Source organism: Hydra viridissima, unplaced genomic scaffold (genome assembly GCF_058129835.1).
Source record: "Hydra viridissima isolate aposymbiotic clone 2 unplaced genomic scaffold, HvirCarnegie_v1 scaffold_7, whole genome shotgun sequence".
Taxonomy (NCBI): domain Eukaryota; kingdom Metazoa; phylum Cnidaria; class Hydrozoa; order Anthoathecata; family Hydridae; genus Hydra; species Hydra viridissima.
In genome coordinates, this window is record NW_028324306.1 from 18,400,864 (window position 1) to 18,427,541 (window position 26,678).

General features: G+C 29.8%; 1 protein-coding gene and 1 pseudogene across 15 annotated transcripts in view; one reads left to right on the top strand and one right to left on the bottom strand.

The window, feature by feature from the left end:
• LOC145184430 (uncharacterized) overlaps positions 1-14,186 on the top strand; it is a 39,410-nt gene extending 25,224 nt beyond the window's left edge. For 7 of the 15 annotated variants that reach the window (XM_090092669.1, XM_090092670.1, XM_090092675.1 and 4 more), the window contains 11 exons: positions 1,309-1,460; positions 2,170-2,292; positions 2,610-2,657; positions 4,022-4,121; positions 6,133-6,354; positions 7,707-7,813; positions 7,926-8,017; positions 8,837-8,863; positions 8,949-9,022; positions 9,640-9,798; positions 10,411-10,675. In XM_090092669.1, the coding sequence (XP_089948795.1) occupies positions 1,309-1,460; positions 2,170-2,292; positions 2,610-2,657; positions 4,022-4,121; positions 6,133-6,354; positions 7,707-7,813; positions 7,926-8,017; positions 8,837-8,863; positions 8,949-9,022; positions 9,640-9,798; positions 10,411-10,642 (1,336 nt within the window). In that variant the 3' untranslated portion in view covers positions 10,643-10,675. Of the gene's footprint in view, positions 1-1,308; positions 1,461-2,169; positions 2,293-2,609; positions 2,658-4,021; positions 4,122-4,882; positions 4,939-6,132; positions 6,355-7,706; positions 7,814-7,925; positions 8,018-8,790; positions 8,864-8,948; positions 9,023-9,639; positions 9,799-10,410; positions 10,676-12,371; positions 12,461-12,585 lie in introns of those variants that run through there. The other 8 variants (XM_090092671.1, XM_090092678.1, XM_090092677.1 and 5 more) reach the window with 4 other exon arrangements.
• Positions 13,130-13,795, bottom strand: LOC145190676 (histone-lysine N-methyltransferase SETMAR pseudogene; annotated as a pseudogene).
• Positions 14,187-26,678: the final 12,492 nt, after the last annotated feature.

Below are 26,678 nucleotides of genomic sequence, written 5' to 3' on the forward strand. Positions count from 1 at the left end.
CAAGCAGTTTTGGGATACCGTGGAGTAGCATACTAATAGGGCTACCACTAGTTGTGTCAGATGTCATCTCATCCAGTCAAGACTCACCATTCACTGACTGAGGAAGAAGTCTCTACTGGGACCCAAATGTCACCAGATGACCAAGGATTACCAACATTGGACTGCTGCTGATTAGAGCAAAGTTATATGAGTGACTTGAATCTATTTTATAACTTTTTATTGGATTATTATACATTTCTAACCTAGATCATAAAGTTTTTACTGTTACTTTTTCTTTTTTGGTAATAAGGAAACCTGACTCAATGAGATGGCGCCTAACTCAACTACTAAAAACTTTGATATTATGCTGTTCAAGTGCAGATTAAAATTGTTTGACTCTTTTGCTTATTGTTCAGCAGCAGTTTTTCCTGCATTCCACCACCAAATCAAAAAATTGAAACAAAAAATGCAGAACCAAGTTGTTCTGTTTGATGATTAATGTATTCACCCCAAGCATGTAACTATTTATATCTCTTATTATATATATATTTATTTCAAGATCAGTTAACAAAAATAGTTTTATACAACTTTAAATAGAAAGCAAACTCTAATCTCTTATGCATGTTTTTATAATGCGTTCCATATGAATGCACTTACATAGTTTGTATCAATGTAATTACATAATTTTTTACTTTCAAAAATAGTGATAACAAAATCAGTGTTTCTGAGACAATGTCAGTCCCATATCAAGTTTTCTCTTGAACATTATGAGCTCCTCTCTTACAAAGACCAACTTTCTTGGCAAACTCCCCTTAAGAAAATGCATAATGATTTAGTAGGGCTTCCTTACCTCTTTTTCTTGGTTTTCTGAGGATCAGAAAAACAAAAAAAGTGTTTAAAGATTAAGAATGGAACATACTAAAGTTAAATTTTATAAAGCTGCAAGGTATGCAAATACTGCCCCAAAGTAGAAAAAATAACTGTTTGAACGTTGTATCTTCAGACTTTCAAGACATTTTTACAAAAGATAGAAAAGCAGACCGCCTGAAAATCTCAAAACTTTTACTAACTTGTTGAAATTTCAAAGTATTTTGTAATTTTCTACAAATACAAATATACATTAGCTAATTAAATACTGTTGCTAACTTGATTTAAATGAAAAACTAAAAATCTCATGTATCAGCTAAGGAAACCAATCAAATTTAAATACGATTCTAATATTTTTCTTACCACTGTACAGAAATAAATATATACAAATTGTCAAACAAGTATTTTCAAAATATTTCATTGTTTGACTGTTTTTTTTTAAATTACTTTTTTTTTTTATAGTTTTACATGGGGATATATTAGCGATAAATGTGGAAGAAAGTTATCTCTCCTAGTGGCTGGAAGTAGTCTTGCAGTTGCAACACTGATGTTTGCCTTTTCTTTCAACTACACATGGGCTGTGGTGACAAGATTTTTGCAGGGTCTGAGCATGGGTAATAAAATGTTACTAATTTTTTAAGCAAAAATCCCATTGCATGGTTTTGTAAAGACTATATTTATTTTAAAACTGAAATATATTTTGTTTTTATCTTATACTCTCTATCTGCTTTGTCATTATGATATAGGTAATTGAATCAGAATTAGGAAAATGAGTAAATCTTTTTATATGCTAATTGATATAAAAGTAGAATATATAGGTTTCTTGAAGAAATTACAAGTTCTGACAATGATGCTAAAGAGAGGAAAGCAAGAATCTTGTTAAAAACCATTAAAAATATTTTTATGCAAGTTTGGTTAAAATCATTAAGAATTTTTTTATTCAAGTTTGGTTTTTCCTCTAATTTCACAAGGATGATTTTTATTAAAACTTTAGCATGAATATCATAAAATGGCATTACTTTTATAGTTTTAAGGAATATGTTAAAATCATTTTAAATTGGAAACAAAATTTAAATACAAATGCTGTTGTCTTACAAATGAATTTAAAACAGATAGGGATTTGGTTCAATGAAGAGAAGTAATTCAAAATAAAGTAATAAAAAAACTCTTCTTTAAACATAGGATCATAAACTTTTTTCTTTTTTTCACCTGTTTCTTTCAATCAAAGTTTTTCAGAATGTGAGAAATGTAAGCATTTTCACATTCTCAATTCAGTCATTTATGCTAAGTGGCTTCAATTTTAAATGGTGCATTTCTTTTCAGGAGTTCTTGTGATTGCAAAAGCTTACATGTCAGATATTGCTGATGACACAAACCTTGCAACTGGTATTGGTTTAATATTCTCAGGATACAATATTGGGTTGATTATTGGTCCTAGTATGGCTGGTGAGAATACTACCATTTTTTTTGCATTTTTAAACCTTATAAAATACATTTACAGACCTGCAGATTGTATTTACAGATTGTAAGAAATAATAAATTTCTGATGATCAAATAAATGTCCATTTCACTCTGTCAAGGATACAAATGTGATAACTTTGAAACTGCACTTTTTGAAGCATAGATTGGATTTGACTGGTTGTATTGTAAAATCAGATTGCATACAATGCAATCTGATTACAAAATACTAGCAGCCATAGCGCAATTCAATGTTGCTAATAACAGCATGAACTTTTAGTTTTTTTTTTAAATTTTTCTTTCAGGATTTCTAGCCTTTCCTGCTGAGCAATACCCAAAGATTTTTAGCAAAGGTGAAAGTTCTTTTTATTTTTTGAAGATAAATAAAAAAAGTTAAGATAAGATAAAAAGTTAAGATAAGTTAAGATAAGATAAGATAAGATAAAAAGTTAAGAAAAGTTAAGATAAAAAGTTTATAATTGAGTTAAAAGTTTTAATTATTGTTTTTTTGATACCTTTTTTTATTTACATGTTAAAATACTTTAACCTATTTCAAATGAATGCATTAAAGTTTTATAAACTTTGTAGTTATTAGATACTTCTTTAACTAATTAAGATCTTTTAATAAGCTTGTCTCAAAAGATTTTTAGGAAAGGTAAAAGTTCTTTTTATCTTTTTAAGATATATATTTTTTTAATACCTATACAACTAAAAAGTCCTATCTTATTTGTGTCACTGTACTGCAACTAAAAATAGCTAGGTGTTCATCCTTTAGTTGACATGGAATATCGGTAGCAGTTTTTTTTGACATTTGTAGTTGATTGATGTTTAATGATACAATCTACTTTTTTATGTGCTTTTCTTGGTCTTCCACTATCTTTTTAAACGATCAATCAAACATCATATTTTAAACATTATCCACAATGGTATTTTACAATGATATTATTCATAATCAATTTGCTTATCAGTAATAGTGAAGCAATTTCAGAACAAGATTTTTGTTCCTTTTAAAAATTTCTTACTCTATCATGAATTTGGATATGCAAATGTCAAGCCATTTTTATTCCCTTATGATCTTTTATGAACCAAATGTAAATATTTGTTTTGCTATTATTTGTAATTATAATTTTGAACCTTTTACTATGTCAGTTTACATTATGTGATCAGAAACATTTGCACATGTAAATATAACAATTACAATAAATGTATTACCAAACATAAATAATATATATTTTCTCTACATTATTTTGCAAACATCTTTGAATACAAACATCTTTGAATAATTACAAGTAATTTTTTAAAAAAATATTAGAATTCGAAATGTCACTGGCCAGAAACTGTTGCACGCAACTGTATGTAATGACAGTATCTGTTATACTTTAGCAGTTTTTTATTCTCTTCATTTTTTCCTTTTCTTGAAATTTTCTTCATATTCTTTATATTCATCATATTCCTCCCATATATTTTCTTCATTCACTCCTCATATCTTTCATAAATTTATATCCTTTATATATAATCTTCATATCTTGCACTACAAAATTTACATTAAAACTTTCAAACTTATGCACTATGCAATGCATAAGTTTGAAAGTTTTAATCTAAATCTTATATAAATTTAAAAACAGTTTTATTTAGAATTAAAAGTTAAACAATTTTATTTATATTTGTATTTACTTTTGGTTTTGCTCCATCTCTACGAACTGTAATCTGATTTTAGGTTCATTCTTTGACCATTTCAAAATATTTATCCCCAACATAATTATTGTTGTTGGGACAACATTAGCATTGTTTAGCGCTGTCTTTGTTCTTCCAAAGAGGTAAAAGTATGTTTTTTTATGAATTTATTTAGACTTAAATATTCACACATAAAAAAAGTGTAACAAACTAGTAAAATAGTTTCAATTTTTTCTCAAAAGTTTCACATTTTTAGTGAAGAAAAAGTGTATCATGATAAAAATTATTTTTCAGTTTTTTTTATCTTTCCAATTATTTCTAAAGTTAATGCCAAATCAAATATTTTCCATTTCAGATTATTTTTAATACAATGCTCGGCAGTGTGGGGAACAATCCCTAAATAAAAAAAGTTGAGATAAATGTTTGTACTACACTAAAAATGTTGTTGCTGGGGTTTTTGTGTGTGTTTTAGATTTTTCCCAATTCTGACTTAGGAAAAGTTGCACTCTTTTAGAAATATAATTCAGTTTTTTAAAAAAGAAACAAAGCACTCCCTTTCAAATGTCATTTTAAAATTTCAAAATGTCATTTTTTAAAAAGAAGTCAACCTTTTTTAAAACATAACCTCTGAAAGTCAAAATAACATTTGTTAAAAAATTGTTTTCTTAATTCTGACTTAGGATTTTTGGGAAAGGTTGAACTTTTTAAAGTTTTGACTTACAAAAAGTTAAACTCTTTTAAAAGAATAAATGTTTTTTTTAAAAAAAACCTGCCTTTCAAAAAGTCTAACAATTTAAAAGCAAAATCTTGTTTTTTAGAAAAAGTTTGGCTTTTTTATAGCTTTTTTTTCAAAACTCTTTTATTAATTGTTAATTGAAAAAAACAACTTTTAACCATTTTATAACCTGCTAATTAGAAAAAAATGCACAAAGTTTTAAATCAAAAATAAAAAGCATCAAGGTTTGATTTTTTAATTTTGAACAATTATTAACAAGTAATAACAAACTGCTGTATCAGTCTTAGATTAACTGAATTTTCTAAAACATATTAAAATATAACTTTATATGCATTTAAAACGGCAAAGCATTTAAAGAGACAAGATTATTTTCATTAGCTATAATTTTATTATTTAAAACTTATAAAAATTAATTTTATTCAAATAGCTTGTAAAAATAAGGTTTTATTTGAATATTTATTCTGTGCAATCTCTTGAAAGGATGAAATAAAATCACATGGAGAAGAGTCAGGCTTTTTAAAAAAATGCAGCTTCATAAAAGTGCATCTTTTTTAAAAGAATGACATATAGACTTTATGAAAGTCAAAACTATAAAAAGGTTCTTCTTTTTATAAAAACATGACATCAAAGTTTGAGCTTGTTAAAGGCAAAACTTTTTTAAAAATAAATAGATTTCAGAGCTTTTACAATACTGATACAACTAAATAAGCTGTTTATTGCAGTTATTTCAATAATTGCCTAATGTTTATTGTTTACTTTTTACTATTACTTATTAAAGATTTTTAACTATATATGTTTAACTAGATGTAAATTTAAAATTTAATGTCTAGTTAGACATGAATTTAAAAATCTGTTTACTGTCTCTTTCTTTAAAAGCATAAGCTTTTTTTTCCAAAAATTCCTTTATATTATTCATATTCAGAAATATTTTGAGTTTAGTAAACAAAGTCGTGTTTGTAGGTTTTGTTTTCATAACCAATCTTTAAGTTCTTAAGCTTAATGATTTAGGTTAAGTTAATCATTTTTTGCAATACTTTGGCATGGAGTAGCACTTTTGATAATTTCATTGATCAGATATTTGGGGTTTGGTTAACTATGTAGAAATATTAAATGTTTAGTTTTATTTTAAAAAGAATTACTTAAATTCAATTGTGATTAACAATGCAAGTACCAGTCAAGAGTATTTTTGATTATTATCTTAATTTTTTCACTTTTTTTTCAAATGTAATTGAAAGTAAATACTTTTGACCCGAAAATACTTGTTTGGTCATAGGACCAAACAAAAAGCATTCTAGCATCCTAGAATGCATTGTTCATCATCTTTTTGCTTCTAAAAAGGGTTGAAAATCAAAATTCAAAACTGCAAGATGTTTTATATTAAAACAGTAAAGTTGTTAAGTTTTATTGTTTATTTACAGAGTTTCCCGTGATGTGGTATCAATAACTATTCAAGACAAGAAAGAAAGCTCTGAGGACACTATGGATGTGGATGCTTATCTTAATTGTTCTATTGATAGTACGTCGCTAAGAAAAAATAATCAACCAATCTCTGAATCATCAAGATTGATTGATCCCAAGCCATCAAAAGTTGAAACATACTGGATATGGTTGAAGGATAGTAGCTTTGGAAAACTATTAAGGTATTAGTTCAATAAAAAAGAAATTATATAAAAAAAAAAAACTACTTATAAACTTAAAAAAAAATCCATAGCTTTAAAAATTGCATCAAAAAAATGAGTTCTTCATTAAAATAGTTGAATTCTTTTTGATGTCATATCAAGTATAATTTTAAGAATCTGTTTGTGGGTTGGTGAACAAACAAATTAGGTAATTTTTTTTGTGTAAATGAAAAAAATTAACTAATCAAACATGAAATAAAACTGAAAACTAAAAACAGATTTTTGTCTTTTCCATCAACAAAGATTCACAGTTGATTTGAAAAATTATAGAAAATCATACAATCTGATCCAAAATAACAGTAATTCTTCTTACCAAAGTATTCTCAATTGTTAAGAAATTTGATCTGATCTGATCTCAGTCTTGATAGAATATTTCTGGTATATTTTGGACAAACAAATTTGTAAACAAGCATTTAAATGCAGAGATGACCTGAAAGAAGCTATAATGAGTGCATAGGATAATATAACAATGGGGGAGACACAAAATTAAGTCAACTCAATGTCAAAATGTCTAGCTGAAGTCATCATGGCCTAAGGCAACCCCAATTTTCATAAAATTTGTTTTTACAAAATCTGGTTAGTTTAAATAATTTGGTTATAAACATAAAAGATAACTTTCATCTTATCTTTTATGTTTTTGACCAAATTATTGTAGTGGAAAGTTTTTTAATTTGAATATAGACCTTTTTTAACAATTGTTTAATGGTTTTGCTATCATAATATCAGTTTGTTAATATAATAACTATGTACTGGTCCTGAATTGCAGGATATATTATCCTACTGACATCCTTATGGATGTTAATCAGCCAAGGCATCAATTAGAATTCTATATAATTAAATTTACATGATATAGTTATACTTAATTAATATAATTATATTATCCTGCTGACATCTTTATGGATGTTAATCAGCCAAATCATCAATTAAAATTCTATATTATTAAAATTGCATAATATAATTATACTTAGTTAATATAATTATATTATCCTGCTGACATTTTTATGGATGTTAATCAGCCAAGGCATCAATTAAAATTCTATATAATTAAATTTACATTATATAATTATACTTAACATAATTATACTTAATATAATTTAATTAAACTTAAAGAAAGATTTTGGTTTTACTATTTTAAAAAAAAACTTTTTAACATCTTTTGTCTATTTCAAAATAATTATCATTTGCCTGAAGTGACAGAAATTAATATTATTATTACTATATTATATATAAATATTTATTTATTTCTGTTGAAAATTTTCTTTTTTTTTAATGTTTTTTGTTGATTTTTTTCTAATTTTTTTTTTAAACTTTAGAAATAGAGACTATCTACTTTCCGCTTTGCTGTATGGTTTATACACTGTGTTTACCATTGGTTATGAAGAATTGTTCCCTGTATTTGCTGCTACTTCAGTTCAGTATGGTTAGTCTTTCTATTTGATATACATGTTTGCATAAACATTTTGATTGTTTTTTATTTGGATAAGTTTTATCCTTTGTTTGAATTTGGCTTTTATTGTTTTCATTTACTACAGGGGGTCCTGGAATGTCACCATCTGAAATTGGTTTACTGTATCTACTTGTTTCAATTGCTATGTTTATTGCTCAGATTGTTTTAGTCAATAAGGTAAGATCTTCTTGATGTTTAAAGTTTAAAAAATGGAATGAATTGCTGAAAATTTTGAGTTTAACTTGGTAAAGATTTTTCAACAAATCCTAAGTATTTATTTGATATTAATAACTATTATGTCGTTAAATTACAGGATCCTAAATACACCAGTATATATACAAATACATGTACAAATGTATATACAAATGCATATATTTCAGTATACATACAAGTATATATATATAAGTATTTATATGCTAAAAAAAAGAAAAAACAAAAAATACATGTAAATTGAAAAAAAAAATCTTTTAATTTTCTTTTTAATTAATTTTCATTTTTAATCATTTTTAAATTTGATTTTGTACAATGTTCAATTTTATTTCTTATTTTTTTATTTTTTTTGTAAAATAAAAATGAAATTGAATATATATAAAGTATTAGGCAGTTTTAGATTGATGCTTTAAACATACAATATCCTAAAAACCTCCAACTGTGCATTGTAGTTATTTTTTATTGTACTGAGAATGTTGTATTGTTTACTCTTTTTTCTAAAACTAAAAAGTAAAATGTAAAACATATCATGGTTTGAATTCTAACTTGGGGTTAAAAATTTTGAACTTGAAGATTCTTTGAATTAAGCTTTTGTTCCCAAAACTTGTTGTCACTAAAACAAATATTCAAAAACTTATTTATGATATTGTTAGTTTTATTGTTAAAAATATTATTTATCAATCATCATTGTTAATAACTTTAAAGTTGCTACAAATGCAATTCTCTATTCTTTATTGCAGTTGATGCATTGGTGCGTATATGCTATAGATTTTTATGTGATTATAGATGATTGACCGGTTTGGTTCAAAAAAGGTAAGTTATTTAAGAACTTCAAAGATTGTAAATGTAATCCAGTTACGCATCTCGCTAAGATGTCTGACCCTTTTTATGTCTGCAGATATTTTTGGCGTCGTCTCTGCTTTTTGGTGCATTAATGCCATCAATCCCCTTAATTGGTCTCATAAAAAAAAAGTAAGTAATTTGTTCTACTCGTTAGGGGAAACTGGGGCTATTTATTGCTCATTAGGGGAAACTGGGGCTAGTTGGCTATAGTTGATTTAATTTCAGAGATTTCTGCCAGAGAGAATCAATTCATTGGCCATTTTTACTTGAGACCAGTTTGTGTTTTTGCATAATAGTTATCATGATTAACGTTTTTTTTACTAAGATATTTTTGATATGATACAAATATTTAGATAAGTTTAGAAAAGGTCTGTTAAATTAGGATTATTTTTTTGTCTAAAGTTAAAATTAAAATTTGTTTTTTTGGCTAAAACTTGTTAACATCCTAATAGGATTATAATAAAAAAGATTTCTACTTAAATTTGGCCCTGAAGGATTATACCGTTAATGAAGGTACTCCAAAAGATGATACTCATAAAAATGTAACCTTTGTCTTTTTTTGGTGTATTTTATTCCTTTTTGAGATCGTCTGCTTGTTATATGAGATAGAGATACAAAGCCTTAACATCTGGTCACACTCATCAAATACTTGCAAATTTTTAGGTTTTCAAAAACATCAATCATTTTCATCCGATGTTTTCTATTTGAAAAAAATTATATGAAAGCTTTCTGTTTTTATTGTTTAGAACAGTTCTTTGGGTTGTTTTGTGGTTTAATCAAGTTATTGTGCGCATAGCTATGATGTCAGGCTTCGTTGCTATAAATGTGTTTATAAATAACTCTGTTGAATCAGCCTTGCTGGGCCTAGCTAATGGGATTGGGATGTCTGTATCTTCTGTTGGAAGGTGAAGAACAAGTTTTTATATTTACGAGGGTAATTTTGAAAATCTGTGAATTAACATAATTTGCGGTAAATTAACTTTTATAGTGGATTGCAAAGTCACCCCTATCTTGGCCTTAAAATCTACAAATAATATGCAAAATTGTTTATCCAAAACATGAATTTAAAGTATTTTTTTGATTGTTAAAAGGAATGATAATTAGGATTTTGTGTTTGAGGAGAGGGGGAAATGGGAACTACTACGCACTGCTAATTTTCACAGAGTAGAACGATAAGACTTGAAAATTTCATTATCAGCTTTTCGATTAAGTTGATCTATTTGTTTGAAAAAATAAGTAAAAATAATTTATAAAAGAACCTATAAATCTTTGATTGTTAGATTTTTCTTGTACCCATGCAACTTTTGCATCCAAAGTAAAACTTGCAGCTTTATTAAAAGTCTTTCATATTTCCACTCCTAATATTAAAAAATAATTTCTCGTTTGATTTCTCGTTTTCTACTGTCTGTTTAGACTTATTGGGCTTGTGGGTAATACTTTAAAAAAATCGCTTTTTTTTAGTATGAAAATGTTGACAAAGCTTTTATTTTATTTTAAAACTGTAACTTTCAATTTAGATCCATTGGAGCTGTAGGTTTTGGTAGCGCTTTCACCTGGTCTTTGGGAGACCAGAACAGGTCGTTTCCTTTCAACCAATATTTTGCGTTTTTTTTAATTGCAATTGTTACTGTAATCGTGTCGTTGATCACCCTTCGTGTTCCAGAAAGCTTAAATAGAAAGAAAATTGAATCACTTGGACAAAAGCAAACAGTAACGGTTCAAACTAGTATATTTAAGTTAATTCAATGAAAGTTTTTTTGCTGTTAAAAAACATGTGAAAAAGAATTACTAAGGTTGAAGTTATTTGTTGTGGCCTTTTATGGTGGAGATAATGATAAATTTTTTCTCCTTGAAAAATTATTGGCCGTTCTTAGTATATGGTGCTCAATAGCCCGCCGTCGAGAGCAGTTATATTGAAAATACAGCAAAGGGCAATAATTTTGTTGGTACTTTAAGTTTCAAGTTGGCGTGCCGGCATATTTTAATTAAATTACAATTAAAAAACCGTTGCAATAAATAACATTAAAAAAAATTAAAAAGCCGTTAAAAAATGAACTGTTTTTATTAATGGATTCTTATGTCGCAAGCATGACTTTGTTCACATCTACACTTGCTGACCAGTACTTGTTTCTTGTTTAATAAGTTTGCACCCCTAAAGATGGCTTTTTTTTTCATTTAAGCAAGGCGCAGCTTATTGTTGTTGGTTGATAAGGCTGACATTTCCTGATAATACTTCATTTCATTGAAAGTTTTTCGTTTTTTCTTTTATACGCCACACTTCCTTAGTTGTTCAGTGTCATATTTGTGCCTTGCAAAATGAAACCATTTGATTTGTATAACGTAACTTAAATGGTGGTTCATTTGTACCTTTTTATAGATTGTCGAAATAATTCGGAAGGTCGAAAAAATAACGGCTTCGTATAGGGTGTTTTCAGTCAGGCAAAGTTGGTTTAAGGGGCGATGCAGACTGTTGATACAGTTGCAGTATATCTTATTTGGGTCAGCAACTTCGTCGATAACTTTGTGTTAATGCGAGTTTGTTTTAGATTTTAAATTTGGCATGCAGCTGTAGCTAACCTTCAAAATGTTTCAATTGAATATTTTGTTCAACATGGTTTGGTGGAAAATGCTTGTCTAATAAATCTGTAAATGATTTGCCAACTTTTTTGATTACTTACCTGCCTAATGTAATGCAACTTCATAACATGTAGTTGTCTGACAAGTATTTTCTCATTGGATTACAACCTTTTGAGTTCTAACAAACCGTCTGAGTTGGATTCTCATTGGATTACAACCTTAACATTCTGAGTTCTAACAAAATGCATATTTCTATAATAATGTTTGTAAAGCGGTTTGATTTTAAGCTTAAATGAATTTAGAGTCGTTTGAGCTAAAAGTGATATCCAAGTATTTAACAATTTTAAAGTTACATTTAATGGTAAAATTTAGTCCATAACCTGTAAACATTTTGTGACAATCAGAAAGAGTTAACAAAACTTTGTTAACTCTTTCTGATTCTGAACCCCTTAAATATACCCACTAATTCACATTATTAGACTAATTCACTTTTTTTAGTCCCGTTATTAGTAACAATTGTCACATCAAATAAACAGCATCATTTTTTTCATCATTTATTTCAGCCTTTATTACCGTGAAACGGAAGAGATTTTCTAGAGTGGTTATACTATTCTTTTTTCTTCAGCTGTAATATAAAAGCGTTTCTCAGCAATAGACATTTTTCTCAACAGATCTCCACAAAAAAATTGATAAAATCGTTAATATTAAAAATGACGAAATTATCTAGCCTCTTATCTCTTGAACACTCTTAAGCCATTCTATTACGTTCTGCGTGTTTTTCGATTGGTTTAAATTCAAAGTGCTTCTTATATATATATATATATATATATATATATATATATATATATATATATATATATTGTGTTAAACTTGCTTATTTTTTCCAACTCCTTTTTTGCAGGATTTGTTAACCGTGCATTAGAGAGCGTTAACCAATATCAAAGCAAATACTCTAAGTTAAATACTCAGAATAGGCGAATGAAAACGCAGGTGTGCTTTAATTCGTTTTAATTTAATGACTTGTTAGAACATTTGTATCAGAATGTCACTAATAGCGCGAGAAATAATGGCTTCAAATGCTTCAACCATAGTTAGCTTATCAACTAACTCTTTAGACTTAACACAGCTCCAAGAAGTCTAAAGGTGTCTATCATACAAGTTCGGTGGCAAATTCACCCGATGGAGACAAGAAATGAATTGATCATCAAAATATCAGGCAACCAAAAAAGTTCGTGCGGTTTTGCAGATCCATAAATAAATACACATAAAAACAGTTTTAATAAAGTTTATTCTAAAAAATAGTCTTCTTTAGCAAAAATAACTTTCTCCCATCGTGAAACAAGCTGGTATATTCCATTTTTATAAAAGTCTTGAGTTTGGTAGCTAAAAAATTTAATCAACTCATTTTCGAGATCTTCTCTATTTCGAAACTGTCGATTCCTCATAATTTTCCAGGGCCAAAAACAGGCGATAGTCGCTTGGCGCAAGGTCTAGTGAATAGGGAGGGTGAGGTAGAATCTCCCCTTGTAAACGTGCTAGAGTTTGCCGCGTGATTTTTGCGATGTGCTGTCTGGCGTTGTCCTGGTGGAATACCACACCTTTTCTGTTTGCCAAAGCTGCTTGTTTTTGGTGAAGAGCAACCGAAACTCTAAGATATACTCAGCCCAATTGGGCTGAGCATATCTCAGCAGTAATGGTTTGTCCACTTGGTAGCAACTCATAGTGAACGATACCTGCTGTAGTCCACCGTACACACAGTAAAACCTTTTGTTGGTGAATGCTTGGTTTAGGAGTCATCGGTACTGGATCGTTACTGGCTAGCCAATGATATGTTTGTTTTTTGTTGCAGTACATAATCCATTTTTCGTCGCACGTCAACATCCGGTCAAAAAATGGCACTAAACTGTGGCGGGAAAGCAACGAAGAACAAATGGTTAAGCGCTGTAGCTTGTTTGTTTCACTCAACTTGTAAGGTACCCATTTGCTCAACTTCCAACGTTTTCCAAGTTGGTACAAATGTAAACGAATAGTTTCATCACTCACATTAAATCTTAAGGCGAGGTACTGACATGTTTGACTGGAGTCCTGCTCGATCGCCAGCTTGATATCCTCGTTGTTTACGATGGATGGTCTTCCAGATCTTGGTTCATCTTCAAGGTTTTCTTTTCCAGAAGAAAATATTTTAAACCACTTTAGACCCGTCCGTTCTGCTATGGTACCTTCCCCATAAGCAGCGCATATCTTACGACAAGCTTCTGCAGCTTTGGTTCCAAGTTTGAACTCATAAAGTAAACAGGCGCGAATTATCGCATCTGACACAGCCATACTCCACTAAAGACTTTTAAATTTAAGACGCACTAATAAAACTTATGAAACACACTGATTGATTCTCCTTAAAACAAGCTTTAATTTATATGCAAAATCATCCCCCCACCACAACCAGTTTTCTTAATACATTTCTTAGAAATAGGCAATTAGGATAAACCGCACGAACTTTTTGGGTTGCCTAATAATAACGCAATAAATCCATTATTTCAAAGGCTGTATAACAAGAAGCAGAGTATTAATGAAACCAATTGTTGTCAACGTCTTGAGCTTCAGGTTCAGGCAGCAAATTATGACGTCGCGATAACGGACGCTATTCACAGTTAAATTAGCACTTGCCTCATCTTTGAAGAAGTATGGACCGATGATTCCACCGGTCCATAAGTCACACTAGACCGTTGTTTTCAATGAATGTAATGGCGGTTCATAAACAGGTATAAGTTACTCTTCACCCCAAATAAGGCGATTTTCCTTATTAACGTAGTCAATCAACCAGAAATGAGTTTCATCGCTGAAAAAGACTTTGGTTGGAAACAGCGGATCTTATGCAGAGCCAAAATTACATAGCTAAGGAAGTTCGTTTACGTCAATTTTTGCTCAATTACAACTTTATATGCCTTCAAACTAACATCTTTGCGTAATAAAATTCCCGATTTGTTCCATAAGACAAACCAAGTTGTTAAGAGCGGTGTGAAATTGACTTCAGGGCTATCGTAGAAACTCTCAGCTACAGCCATATTATTTTCTGCAGGTAGTCAATTCCGGAAGTGATTATTCGGGGAGTGCCATCTAATAATGTAAAATGGTTCTCAATTTTGTTGATGGTCTGCCGAATAGTAAGTTCGGTAGGTCGATTTTGTTGACTGTAAATTGGTCTAAGAGTTAAATAACGCTCTTCACAAAAAGCTGATTTTCATAATATGAATTTAAAGCGTTGTTGCAGCGTAACGAAGCCATAACGATTTGGGATTGCAATCCCGGAGGTCTTTTTCAATCCCGGGATTGAAAAACAGATACAGCATCTATTTAGTATTAAGTAGAATAAAAACAGTACATTTAAGTAAAAATATATTTATTAAATGAATTCAGTTTAACATGTTAATTAAATTTCACATGTAAATTAATGTTAAAAAATTATGTTAGAAATAAGGAGATATATTATGTTTTTTGTGCTTCGAAATGCGACTTCAGGAAGCATAACGCGTCCAAAGTTTCATCGCCCAAACGGTTATGAATTTTTGTATTGAACCGTCCAGCGGAAGAAAATGCCCGCTCAGCCTCAACACTTTTCGGATTCACGGTCATTAGAAAGGAATAAACTCTTTCTAAATAATCGCCACGTGTACCCCCATTTTCAAATAGTGTCATTTCTTTTTAAATTTTTGATGACAATGTTTCATGTCTAATTGGCTGTATTGGTGATTGTCCTTCTTTAATAACATCAAGTTCCTTTCAATACTTAAAGTATTACTTTCAAACTCAGGTACCGTTTCAGGTTCGTAAATCAAATCCAGCATGTCAGACTCAACTGATACTCTTACTAGAGCAGGATTGGAAGCATTTAATCTTTCCAGCAATTCTACGGAAAGTTTTCGACATTCAAATGAAGAAGGCACTGTAATTACTTGTTCATCGACTTCAACGGGGCTTCGACCATTATGCAGGTATTGCATAATGGTGGAAGCCCCGTTGAAGTCGATGAAGCAATATGTCGTCGAGAGTCTAACCTATTGACAGCCGACATTTCTATTAATTTCATGGTTACAGAATTAAAAGTTGCTGACAATAATACAAGCAAAGAAATGCGTAGCGCTTTAATAACTCCAATGCAAAATTCCGTTCCAAAAAACATGATTGACGAATCTCTGTATTAAATGTAATTCAGGAACACGGCATTTAGCTATAACTAACATAGAATCTGGTTCGTTAAAAAGTGGAAGGTTCACTGTGCTCATAGTGTTTGGGGCATCTCTTTTTTTTATTCCTCCTAATAGCTGAAACCTAATAAAATATATATTAAACATATATTAAATGTTTATTCTTAAACAGGTGAAAATACATTGATAACAGAAAATTATTTAAAACATGTTGTAAATTTTTAACTGTTGTAGGATCTTCTTAGATCACCATATGTTCACAAACCTGCACAGTTATAGTTCAAAGATTTCAAAGAAATATCTAAATTGCAGTTTACACCGCATATATTTTCTTCCTGCTGTGTAATTAATCCTCAGAGTGACCGTAATTTAACGTAGCAATATGAACAAGGATTTGTTGAAGTGGCTGTCTGCAGACCATTGACAACCAAAATTAATTTAAAATCTGCTACAAAAACAAAAGGAATCCTATCTAACTTAATTAGATTAAACAGTAGTTTCATGTTTTCATAAGATTCTTTGATTTGAGGTACTATACAAAGTATTATTAATCCGTGAACAACTGTTAACTTTCCTTTTTTGCTAGCTGTACTCCCTTCAGAATACAAGGATTTTTTTTTTTTTAGGAAAGCTCAACTCCTCCTAGTTTTTTAACTCTTCAGTTTCATCCTAGGTTAATTCACGATTTAGCTCTGGATAGCAACCAGACAAAAATTATATCACCATTTAAACCACAACAGTCGAGTTAGTGTTTACAAACAAATGGTACTTATAAGGGACTAAGATAAGAACTCTATGTAAAAATCTACCTAATGTGTGTAAGAAGTGAGTACCATGTTCTTGGTTGCCTTTATAGATGGTTTTTTAGCATTTTTTTAATGAAAAAATTAAAAAAAAGCAGTTGCAATACAATCAAATAAAAATCTTTTATGAAACAGCGATTACTAAAAAGTATTATTATGTTCAGATAAGAAGTTAATAATCTTTTAGTTAATAATCTTCAGATAAGAAGTTAATTATCTTTTAAGTACTTCAAAGTGTTTCGCTGCAAGAAGAAAACAGTTGCTTCGCTATGACTCATTTTATTTCCTGTAAATTTACATTCAGTTCTGAATCAGCATCCGCTAAAAAAATTTCTGACACAAGAAAATGTTCATCCGTAATTTTCAGTCCCGTTTAACTTTCTCTCGCAAACAATTTCCTTCTTTAAGATTCATTCTTTCGTCTATCTTAGCTACATAAGCGTAATATTCCTCAAATATGTTCTACTTAGAAAAAAAGCTAACTGAAAAAAAAACGTTCAATGATTTTATAGTTAAGTATTGTCGATTTGTCAAAGCATATAAATTTAGAATGTGCTATCAACATGATATTTGTAAACTTTAATGTTAACTTTTATTTTTTAATTATTTTGATACTTTGATTTTATTTTGTTTCTTTTTATTTTTTCTGCAATTATTTAATGTACTTCGCAATGTTTTTTTAATTAGTAAAAATGAAGATATCTTGTTCAACCAAGTAATTGCTTCTACTCAACAGCAAGTGAAAAACTTGACTGCATGCATAAATTATAACTAGAAAATTATAGCTAAAATTTAGTGAAGACAAAGATTTAAAGAATTAGTACTGAGGATTATAACAGCTTTGAAAAATATCCGTTCTTTAAAAAACGCGCGAAGTTGGGATTTTTTCGAAAACTTAGAGGAAAAGGTAGCATTAAATGAAAGTAATGGGATAGATGTTCGAGAATGTTCACAATATACGAGTTACTGTTAATAGCTTGTGCTAACCTATGATCCACCCCACCCCCACCTCTTCTTTCCTTCCAATTTTTTGACTTTTGGTGTAAAATTACAAATAGTGTTTATCGGTTTATTGACTTTTAATGCATTAAATTTATCAATAAATTAAATTTGAAATGAGTTTTTGAGTGCAAGTAATTACTTAATAAGTCTGCTACCTAAATAGTTAAAGGTTTAAGTTTTGTTGAAGGACACTGTGGGCTAAAGAGACTCCAGGTTCAATGTCACGGTAATCAAACGAAACCTTTTGAATATTGGAGTATTTATCTTGTATGATTTGAATAGCATGGATTTAAAAAAACGTGGCGAAGGAATAAATTTGAGAGTGGTACGACCCATTTAAAACCTTGAGGACATTTGCTTTTTTTGTTTTCATGTTTTTAGTTTTTTTAAAATTTATAGTAACTTACATTTAAAACAAAACTTGTTACATAAAAATTTCCATCCTTCTTTTTACCTTATCCTGAAAACGATACAAATGTTTGAAAAACCATATTTTAAAGTACATGTTTTGTGATATTTACAAATAAAAAATCAAACTTTTAAAAACAAAATCAACTTGATTTTGCTCCAAAGTCAACAACTGGAGATGGTAGTCTTTCCTCATGATCTGGATGCTTCTTTTGTCTCATAAACCTTGTCCATGTTTGTTTAAAATTTGCATGAATACTTTTCTACACTGTTTGGCAAAGTTACCCAATCCTTGGTTATGGTGTCTTACATTGTACATTACACTGCAGAATGTGGACTTTCCATACTCTATTAGTTTTTTTACATCTAATTTTACGGCAACCTCTTGTGCTGAAAAAAACGACTTCTTTAGATTTGTTATTGCATCTTTAAAACCAATTAGTAAGTTGCTAGAAAAATAACAATTTTTTACATTTCGAAAACCTCTTAAACACACAAAAAATGGAGTTAAACATGTGAATGATTCTAACAAATTTCTTTCAATAGAAACCAAGTTTCCCAATACTTTGCTTAAGAAGCTTTCCAGCCTTTACCATTCTCTACCTTGATATACTCGTTGTCAAGCTCTTTTCCGAGAATGCTTAGATGAACCAAATATCGCATTCTCACGTTTGAAATCGAAAAAGACGTATTAACTAACATCTTGTAAAGCCAACTCTCTATAATGCGCCTAAAATTATAATTCGATTCAGGAATATTTTCCAATCGACCTTTTTCCGTTCATCTTTAATACACTGACGAGTGTAAACTGTCAAACCATTTTTTTGATTTTGAATCTTAATATTTATTATAGGGGAACCTGTTGTACCTTTGACCACGTTGTACCTTTAGTCACTCTGTCATATTGGCCGACTATTATCATTTTGCAAAAAATTGAAGTGTCATTTGAAATATTAGTCCATGACGACACTTTTTACCTTAAAATATCATGGTTGGGGAAGATTGTGTTGATCCACAAGAAATTATTAGTTTTAGCTCTTAAAAAGTAAATATTTATGTTTATCTTATTTTGATAACAAAACTGTCATAAATAGTTGTTTGGCTAATGTATGATATTACTTACATTAAACAACATCTTTTTTTTATTATGGAAAAGTTTAAATAATTATTTCTAACCCTAAATGGGGTTTGTGATGATAATTGTTGAAGAAACCCATCTCGTGTACCTTTGACCAGCGTAGGACGTTGTACCTTTGACTGGTTTGTACTGCGCTTTAATTTTTTGCGAACTTAAAGAGGACACTTTTATGAAATTATTCATCAAATTTATCAGACAGCTGTGCTCTTGCATGTAAAAATCAGCGAAAAGCGTACTATTACTTTCTTGCTGGTATTTTGAAAGTTTTAAATATAATATAAGTGATAAAATAATATTAACAAATTATATTTTTATATATTTCTATATCTTATGCATTGTTTTATTTAATTTATTGATAAATAAGAGTAAATTTTACACTTGACACACAATCCATTATTGGAATGTATATTTTTATGTACTTATAATGCTTGATAATCAGTTTTAATAATTAAGTTAGTTGGCAGCTGTAGCAGCTTGATAATTAAGTTGATTTTATAGTTGTACTTGATTTCTGTACAGCAATAAGGAAGTAAGAACAAATAAATATATAATCATTTCTGTTAATATGTTTTAATCTTAAAATGCCAAGGAGTAAGGTTGGTGTTTTTCGTAAGAAGATTTGCGAGAAGGATATGTTTGATGCAGTGAATTTTGTTCTTCAACAAAAAATGAGTCTAAGTAAAGCAGCAAGACATTGCAACATTAAAAAATCAACTTTGATATATCAGTTAAAGCAGTTTAAAAAATCTGGAAGAACCCAGTATTCGTATTCACATAAGAAACCAAAAAAAGTATTCTCAACAAAAGAAGAATTAATTTTGGTAAAATACTTGGCAGATGCTGCAAATATGCATTATGGGCTTACATTAAAGCAAATCAGATTCTTTGCATATGAGTATGCTTTAGCAAACCATAAAAAAATTGAAACTTCATGGATAAAGAATAAATGTGCTGGTGAACAATGGCTACAAGATTTTCGGAAAAGATATAATGATAAGTTATCCCTACGTAAACCGCAGCCAACAAGTCTTGGTAGATCTTCTGCATTCAATAAAGAAACTGTAAGAATTGTGTTTAAAAATTATAGAAATGTTTTAGAATGTTATCATTTTGAGCCTTCAAACATTTGGAATTGCGATGAAACAGGAATTACCACAGTTCATGTACCACCAAAAATCCTAGCCCCAAAGGGCAAAAAGCAAATAGGAAGTATGACTAGTGCAGAACGAGGCAATAATGTAACAATGATTGCAGCCATTAATGCTACTGGAAGTAGCATTCCACCATTACTTGTATTTCCGCGTGCAAAATTTAAGGACTACATGTTGAATGGTGCTCCTCCTGGAAGTGTAGGAGCAGCTAATAAGTCTGGATGGTCAAATAAAGTCATTTTTCTGCAATTTCTTGAGCATTTTATTAGTAATGTACGACCTTCGGTAGAAAAACCAGTTCTTTTATTAATGGATAACCATGAAAGTTATGTTAACATTTCTATTATTGAATTAGCTAAAAGATCAGGCATAATTTTAATGACATTTCATCCTCACACAACCCACAAAATGCAACCCCTTGATCGTGGTGTTTTTGGTCCATTTAAAATATTTTATAATAATGCCATGAATAATTGGATGATATCACCAGGAAATGCTGGTAAACCAGTTACAATTTATGATATATCTTACCTTGTTGGTCAAGCTTATCCTCATGCTTTTGTACCGAATAATATTGTTAACAGTTTTAAATGTACTGGGTTTTTTTCCTTTAATGAAAATATTTTTACTGATATTGACTTCTTAGCTGCAACTGTTACTGATAGGCCAATAGTGGATACTGAAACTTGCATTTCTAATGATAGCAATGAGGTTGAAACCACTCCTGGCAATTTACCATCAACATTGGAAATTGTTTCACCTGAAATAATGCGACCTCACCCAAAAGCCAAATTAAGAAAGGCAGCTATTTCAAAAAGGCGTAAGGGAAAATCACGCATTTTAACTGATACACCTAAAATGAAAGTTATTTTACATTCAAAATCTAATAATGAACAATGTCAAAAACCTTTTTCAAGACAAATAAAATTCATGGCAAAACAGATTATTTTTAATCAACATTCTGACACAAGTTTAAATAATGAAAGTTTTGATGAAATTGATTTTGGAATAAATATACTTGACAAAGAATCAGAAAATAGTGAAATTGTTTCAGGAAGTTTCTTACTTGTCAAGTTAAGTGAAAAGAAATTCTCTAGACATTATGTGGCAGAAGTTATTTAAGTTGTTGGTTTAGTTTACAAAGTTAAGTATCTTAAGAAATCAGGAGACAATAAATTTATACGAGAAGATGACAATATTTATGATGTAGAACTTGAAGATATTATAATGAAAGTTCCATCACCAAGTGTTGGTCATGGATCATCTAGACGCCAGTATTTTATGTTTGATGTTGATCTGGCATCTTTTACTGTACAGTAATGTTTTTTAATATAATTTATTTTAATTTTATATTTTTCATTGTCTGCATTAAAAGATTTCCTCTAAAAAGCATTATGGTCAAATCTAAATGAATCTGACAACTAAAAATAGTTTTGGTTGGGTTTTAAGAGGTTTCTAAGTTAAAAACCTATTTAGGGGATATTAATCTACTTAGGGCCAGATTTTTTGTATGATCATATCATACAAATTACTTCCTATTGATATCGACATAATTACTTAAAATATAAAACTCCGCCAAGTAAAAGGGTTTTAAAATCGGTAAACTTAGGTACAATGAGTTCATTTCTAATTGTACCTAGGCCACCAGCTAGTATAGCAAGTTATAGAAATATATTTTTGCTCTTAAATGATCTAAAAGATAGCAACAACTTAATTAAAAACGTTTTGTACAATTCAATCACATTTGAAGTTTCCAATCTTAACCCTAACCGTCCCATGTAAATAGCATCCAACTGAAAAAATGTGACTAAATCGAAATAGTACTGATAATTGATGTCATTTTCTTTTATTTACTACAAAAAAAACAAAAAAGCAAAATCATAAGGATTATGACCGTAGATGTTACTTTAAAACACGGCCCTAAGTACAAGGACAATGAATGGCCCTTTGTACAAGACTAGATACAAAACAAAATCTATCAAAAAATCCAAACTAAGGGAGACTTATGTAATGCTGCAGTTAGTAGTTATTTTTCAAAGCAAAATTAATAAATTGAATTACAACAAAACGTTTTACTTGAAATTGTAATATAAAAGTGACAAGAAACAAAATTTTACTTTAGACCATCAAAAAATGTTTTTTGGTTATAACTTGCTGCGGCTATGTCTTTAATTTCTTACAAAATGGTTTTATATAAGCTTTTATTGACATGTGGTTGGCTAGAAATTTCTTTATAACATATAGCAAAGCTGTAATATGCCATGATTACTTATTAAAAGTCCAAATAATTCATAAGAACTTATTAATAACATTACGGTCAAAGGAACAACACCTCGGTCAAAGGTACAACGTACATGTTGTACCATTGACTATTTGAGTACTTTTTTAAAAACGCTCAAAAATGATACTTATTGGTTGAATGAGAAAAAAGTCAAAAGTATAATTTTTGCGCAAAATATAAGAGAATAACATAAACTTTGAATGGTATAAATTGATTCAACCGTCGAGCAAAAAAACGCCCGGAAACAAAAAGTGGTCAGAGGTACAACAGGTTCCCCTATATTATATGTAACATTTTAAGCTGATAATTGGAAAAAAAGTCAAAGTTATGATATTTGATATTATTCAAATGTATTTAAAAATATAAAAAAAGATGAAAATGGGAATTTGAGAATCACTAAATAAACCTAGGGTTACTTCAGCTCATCATTCACCACGAGGAGTGTCTCACTTTTTAAGACTAACAGAATAAACAACTACCATTTGTTGGCTACCATTTGTTGGATAAATTGGATATCCATGAAAGAGAAACAGCTGACTTTGTTCTTCTCTGTTTTTATTATTTAAGAAGACTGATATTTCAGCGTACTTTTTTTAGCAAAAGCAAATTGCATAACTCATTTTTAGTTAAGAGAATTACTTGATACTAATGAAGTCATAAGACATCTGTCCGCAATTTAAAACTACTAACTATAGTTTCCAGTACTAAAAATTATACATTTTGAAAACCAGCGGCAACTTAAGAACTTTTCCTACTGTTATAGATATCATTTATAGCAAAGATAAATAGTAAGGAAATACATTTTGATTTCAGAAGGACTTTTTTCTTAAACTATATGAGTTTTACTTTTAAAAAAAAGATTTGGTTTGAGTCCTAAGACATAAACCCTGACTGCCTCTTTAGTTCACATTGAGAATGATTTAAGAAGGCCTAATGAATTTAAAGTTGTTATTGGATATATGAAGGCAATTGAAACTTGGCAATCAATCTTATTCATAAAAACTTGGTATTCATTCTTATTCATAAAAACTTTACGTCATTTGTTTTAACTTAAAAAAAATTTAATTCTATTCTAACAGAAATCGAGTAGTCTGAAGTTAACTACACCATGCATAAACTTTTTTTAAATGTTCGAAATACTGGCGTTCGAAATAAAAACGAACTTTTACGATTTATCTTAAGGGAACGAAAAATTTCAATTTCAAACTAAGTGACAAGTTAACTTATCTTTAGCAAAGGTAAAATTTTTATATAAAAAGGCACTTAAATTAAAAATAAACAAAATCAAACAAATTCCTGTTGGTAATGGAGTTGTTCCTTCGCTATAGAACAGCTTTCTGATCGCATCACGGACTTTCATGGTTTATATACGCAATCTTGAAAGAGAAACTTTATGACATTACTCACAGATCAAGGAAACTTCTCCCTAAATAAAATCAAACAAAGCGTAGCAGAATGGCATAGCGATTGTTGACCATCTTAGCGGTCTTCGTAATGGCATCGATATTTCAAAATGTCATGAAGCGTTTGTTTTAGTTGGTGACATCAAGAACTTACGAACTGTTAATAGATCCTTTCATTATCTTTGATGAAGGACCTGTACTGTAAATTGTCAATGTAATTTATTACAATGTAAATTTTTTGTGAAATATTTTTAGCGAAAATGTTTCTTAAACAACAAGCTGATCTACTAAACTTTGGAAAGATGAAGTAGTCATTTTTGCCTAATTCCGACCGCATGTTGATCAAAACGAAAGGTGCATTTTTGCAAGAGCTAGTATTGATAAACATATTTAAAAATAATATTGGCAAATTTTGAAAATAAAAAAATTTATTGACCAGTAAAACTTTATTGTGTTTAATGATTCTTTGAAGATGAATATGATTCGCTTCGAACATATTTGTAAAATGCATTCATCATATATATATCACATTGTTCAGTAATAACAGATTTTACGTAATAGTTGATTGCAAACAACAAAAAATGAAAAATAGTTTTTGCATCGTTATTTCAGGACGGAATTCCTAAAACTGCTTCATTTCTAAAACACGACAACACACATAAAAACACAACGGATGAAAAATATTCTTCAAAATAAAGCTAACAATGGAAGCCATTAGAATTATCATAACCATAAAGATTTTTTTGACGTTTTATTGATTAAAGTTAACGTGAAGAAATGAAATTTTTTCAAATACTCTTTTCCACATATAATTTTAAAAACGAACTGCTTCTTGCCTAAAATACCGCAGCTTCTAGTAGTTTTGTTTACCAAAAAATCATTTCTGGTTAAAGCGATAAAATCTCTCTTGAATCTGATCTTTAATCTGGTCCTTATAATATCTTTAAAATGAATAAATAAGAGCATCAAATAGCTATGTTAAAATAATAAAAATTTTTAGATTTTATTTTTATCAGCTTTCGAAAGCATCATAAAAAAGCTGTCAGAAGATTGATTAGGGGTATCATGAAATATTTTGAGTCTTCGAGTAGCTTGAACATGCATGGCATTTAACCTTAATATAATAAAAACTTACCGAAAGCTTACCAAAGTATTTCTAAAAACACCCATAAAACTTTAACTTCTTGTAAACAAACGACTTTAACTTTGACTTTAACTTCTTGTAAACAAGACTTTGTTTTTTCTATTGAGATAGAGGAAAGAAATGATAATAAAAAATACTAGAATAATAGTAAAAAAATAAAAACTGATTAAAGAAATGTAACGCCATCGTATTTCTTTTTCCGAACCTTTTGGAAGCATTTTTGAATGAATAATGCTGTTAAATTCAGTATTTCTCGTCGAATTCAAAAACGTTTTTATTCAGCTCTGTAACACGAGCTGAATATTCATGTTTTGTAAAACTGGTCACGTGGTATTTTGTTAATTACACAGGCCAACAACAAAAAAAAAATTTACTGGTGTCTAAAATATTTTAATGAATTTGGGGTATTTTTGGTGTGCTGATTCTGAATATGCTATCAGTTTTGCCAGATTGGCTCAAGTTTTTGATATTTTTGGTATCTTATTTATAGCACTTGTTGGTAAATGCGACACATTATCTCATTAATTTCTTGGGATTAGTACTTGAACTGAGCAGTTCTCAATATGGTTTTTTGTTAATTAGTGTTCTAAAAGTTTGTTCATAGCTTGATTTTTGCACTAACTTTATGTTGTTGTCTGTTTTCCAGTGAAAAGCATGAATTCATCAAGAAGAAGTTGTCTTAACGATCCAGACTCATTCTGTTACATTTGTGGTGAATATACACTGCAAAAACATAGAAGAAACATAACAGACTTCATAAAAAAAGTGTATTTGGCCTATTTTGGGGTTATGCTTGGGGACCAAGACAAGTCTTGGGCACCACTTATAGTGTGCAAAGCGTGTATCGAATTATTACGAAAATGAAGCAAAGGACAAAGAAAAAGCTTCAAATTTGGTGTTCCAATGGTGTGGAGAGAGCAAAAAAATCATCATGATGACTGTTATTTCTGTGCACTGCAAGTGCAAGGATTCAGTAAGCATAAGAAACAAAAATGGGAGTATCCTAGCATGGAATCTGCAACAAGGCCTGTCCCTTATTGTAAAGATGTGCCTGTACCTATGTTTACCATGTTACCTGACCTTCCCCCACCTAATGATGATGAAATGCAGGGTATGGAGCTAAGCATTAGTTCTGGAAGTGAACCAGAGTATGAAGGAAGTTTCAGAACACCTACGCAATTTACCCAAGGAGAGCTCAACGATCTAACAAGAGACCTCAACCTCTCAAAAAGTGCATCTGAACTTTTAGCTTCAAGGCTAAGTGAAAAAAATTGTCTGACGCCTGGAACTAAAATTACATCTTACAGGACCAGAGAAGAAGCACTTCTTTAATTTTTCTGTGAAGATGACCTACTTGTATATTGTACGGATATTCCTGGCCTGATGCTGCAAATGGGTTTACAACAGACTTGATCGGGAAAGGCGTGCGATCGCACTCTAATCTTGACCACGCATAAAATATTTATTTGCGACAACTTGGCCACCGCTCTTAAGATGTTTTGAGAACATTTCAAAAAGTATATGAAGCCGTGGGCAAGTTGTCGTAACTAAATATTGTATGCGTGGTCAAGATTAGAGTGCGATCGCACGCCTTTCCCGACCAAGCCTAGTTTACAAGTATATCATCCTGAAGACTGGAGGCTTTTCATAGATAGTTCTAAAAGTAGTTTGAAATG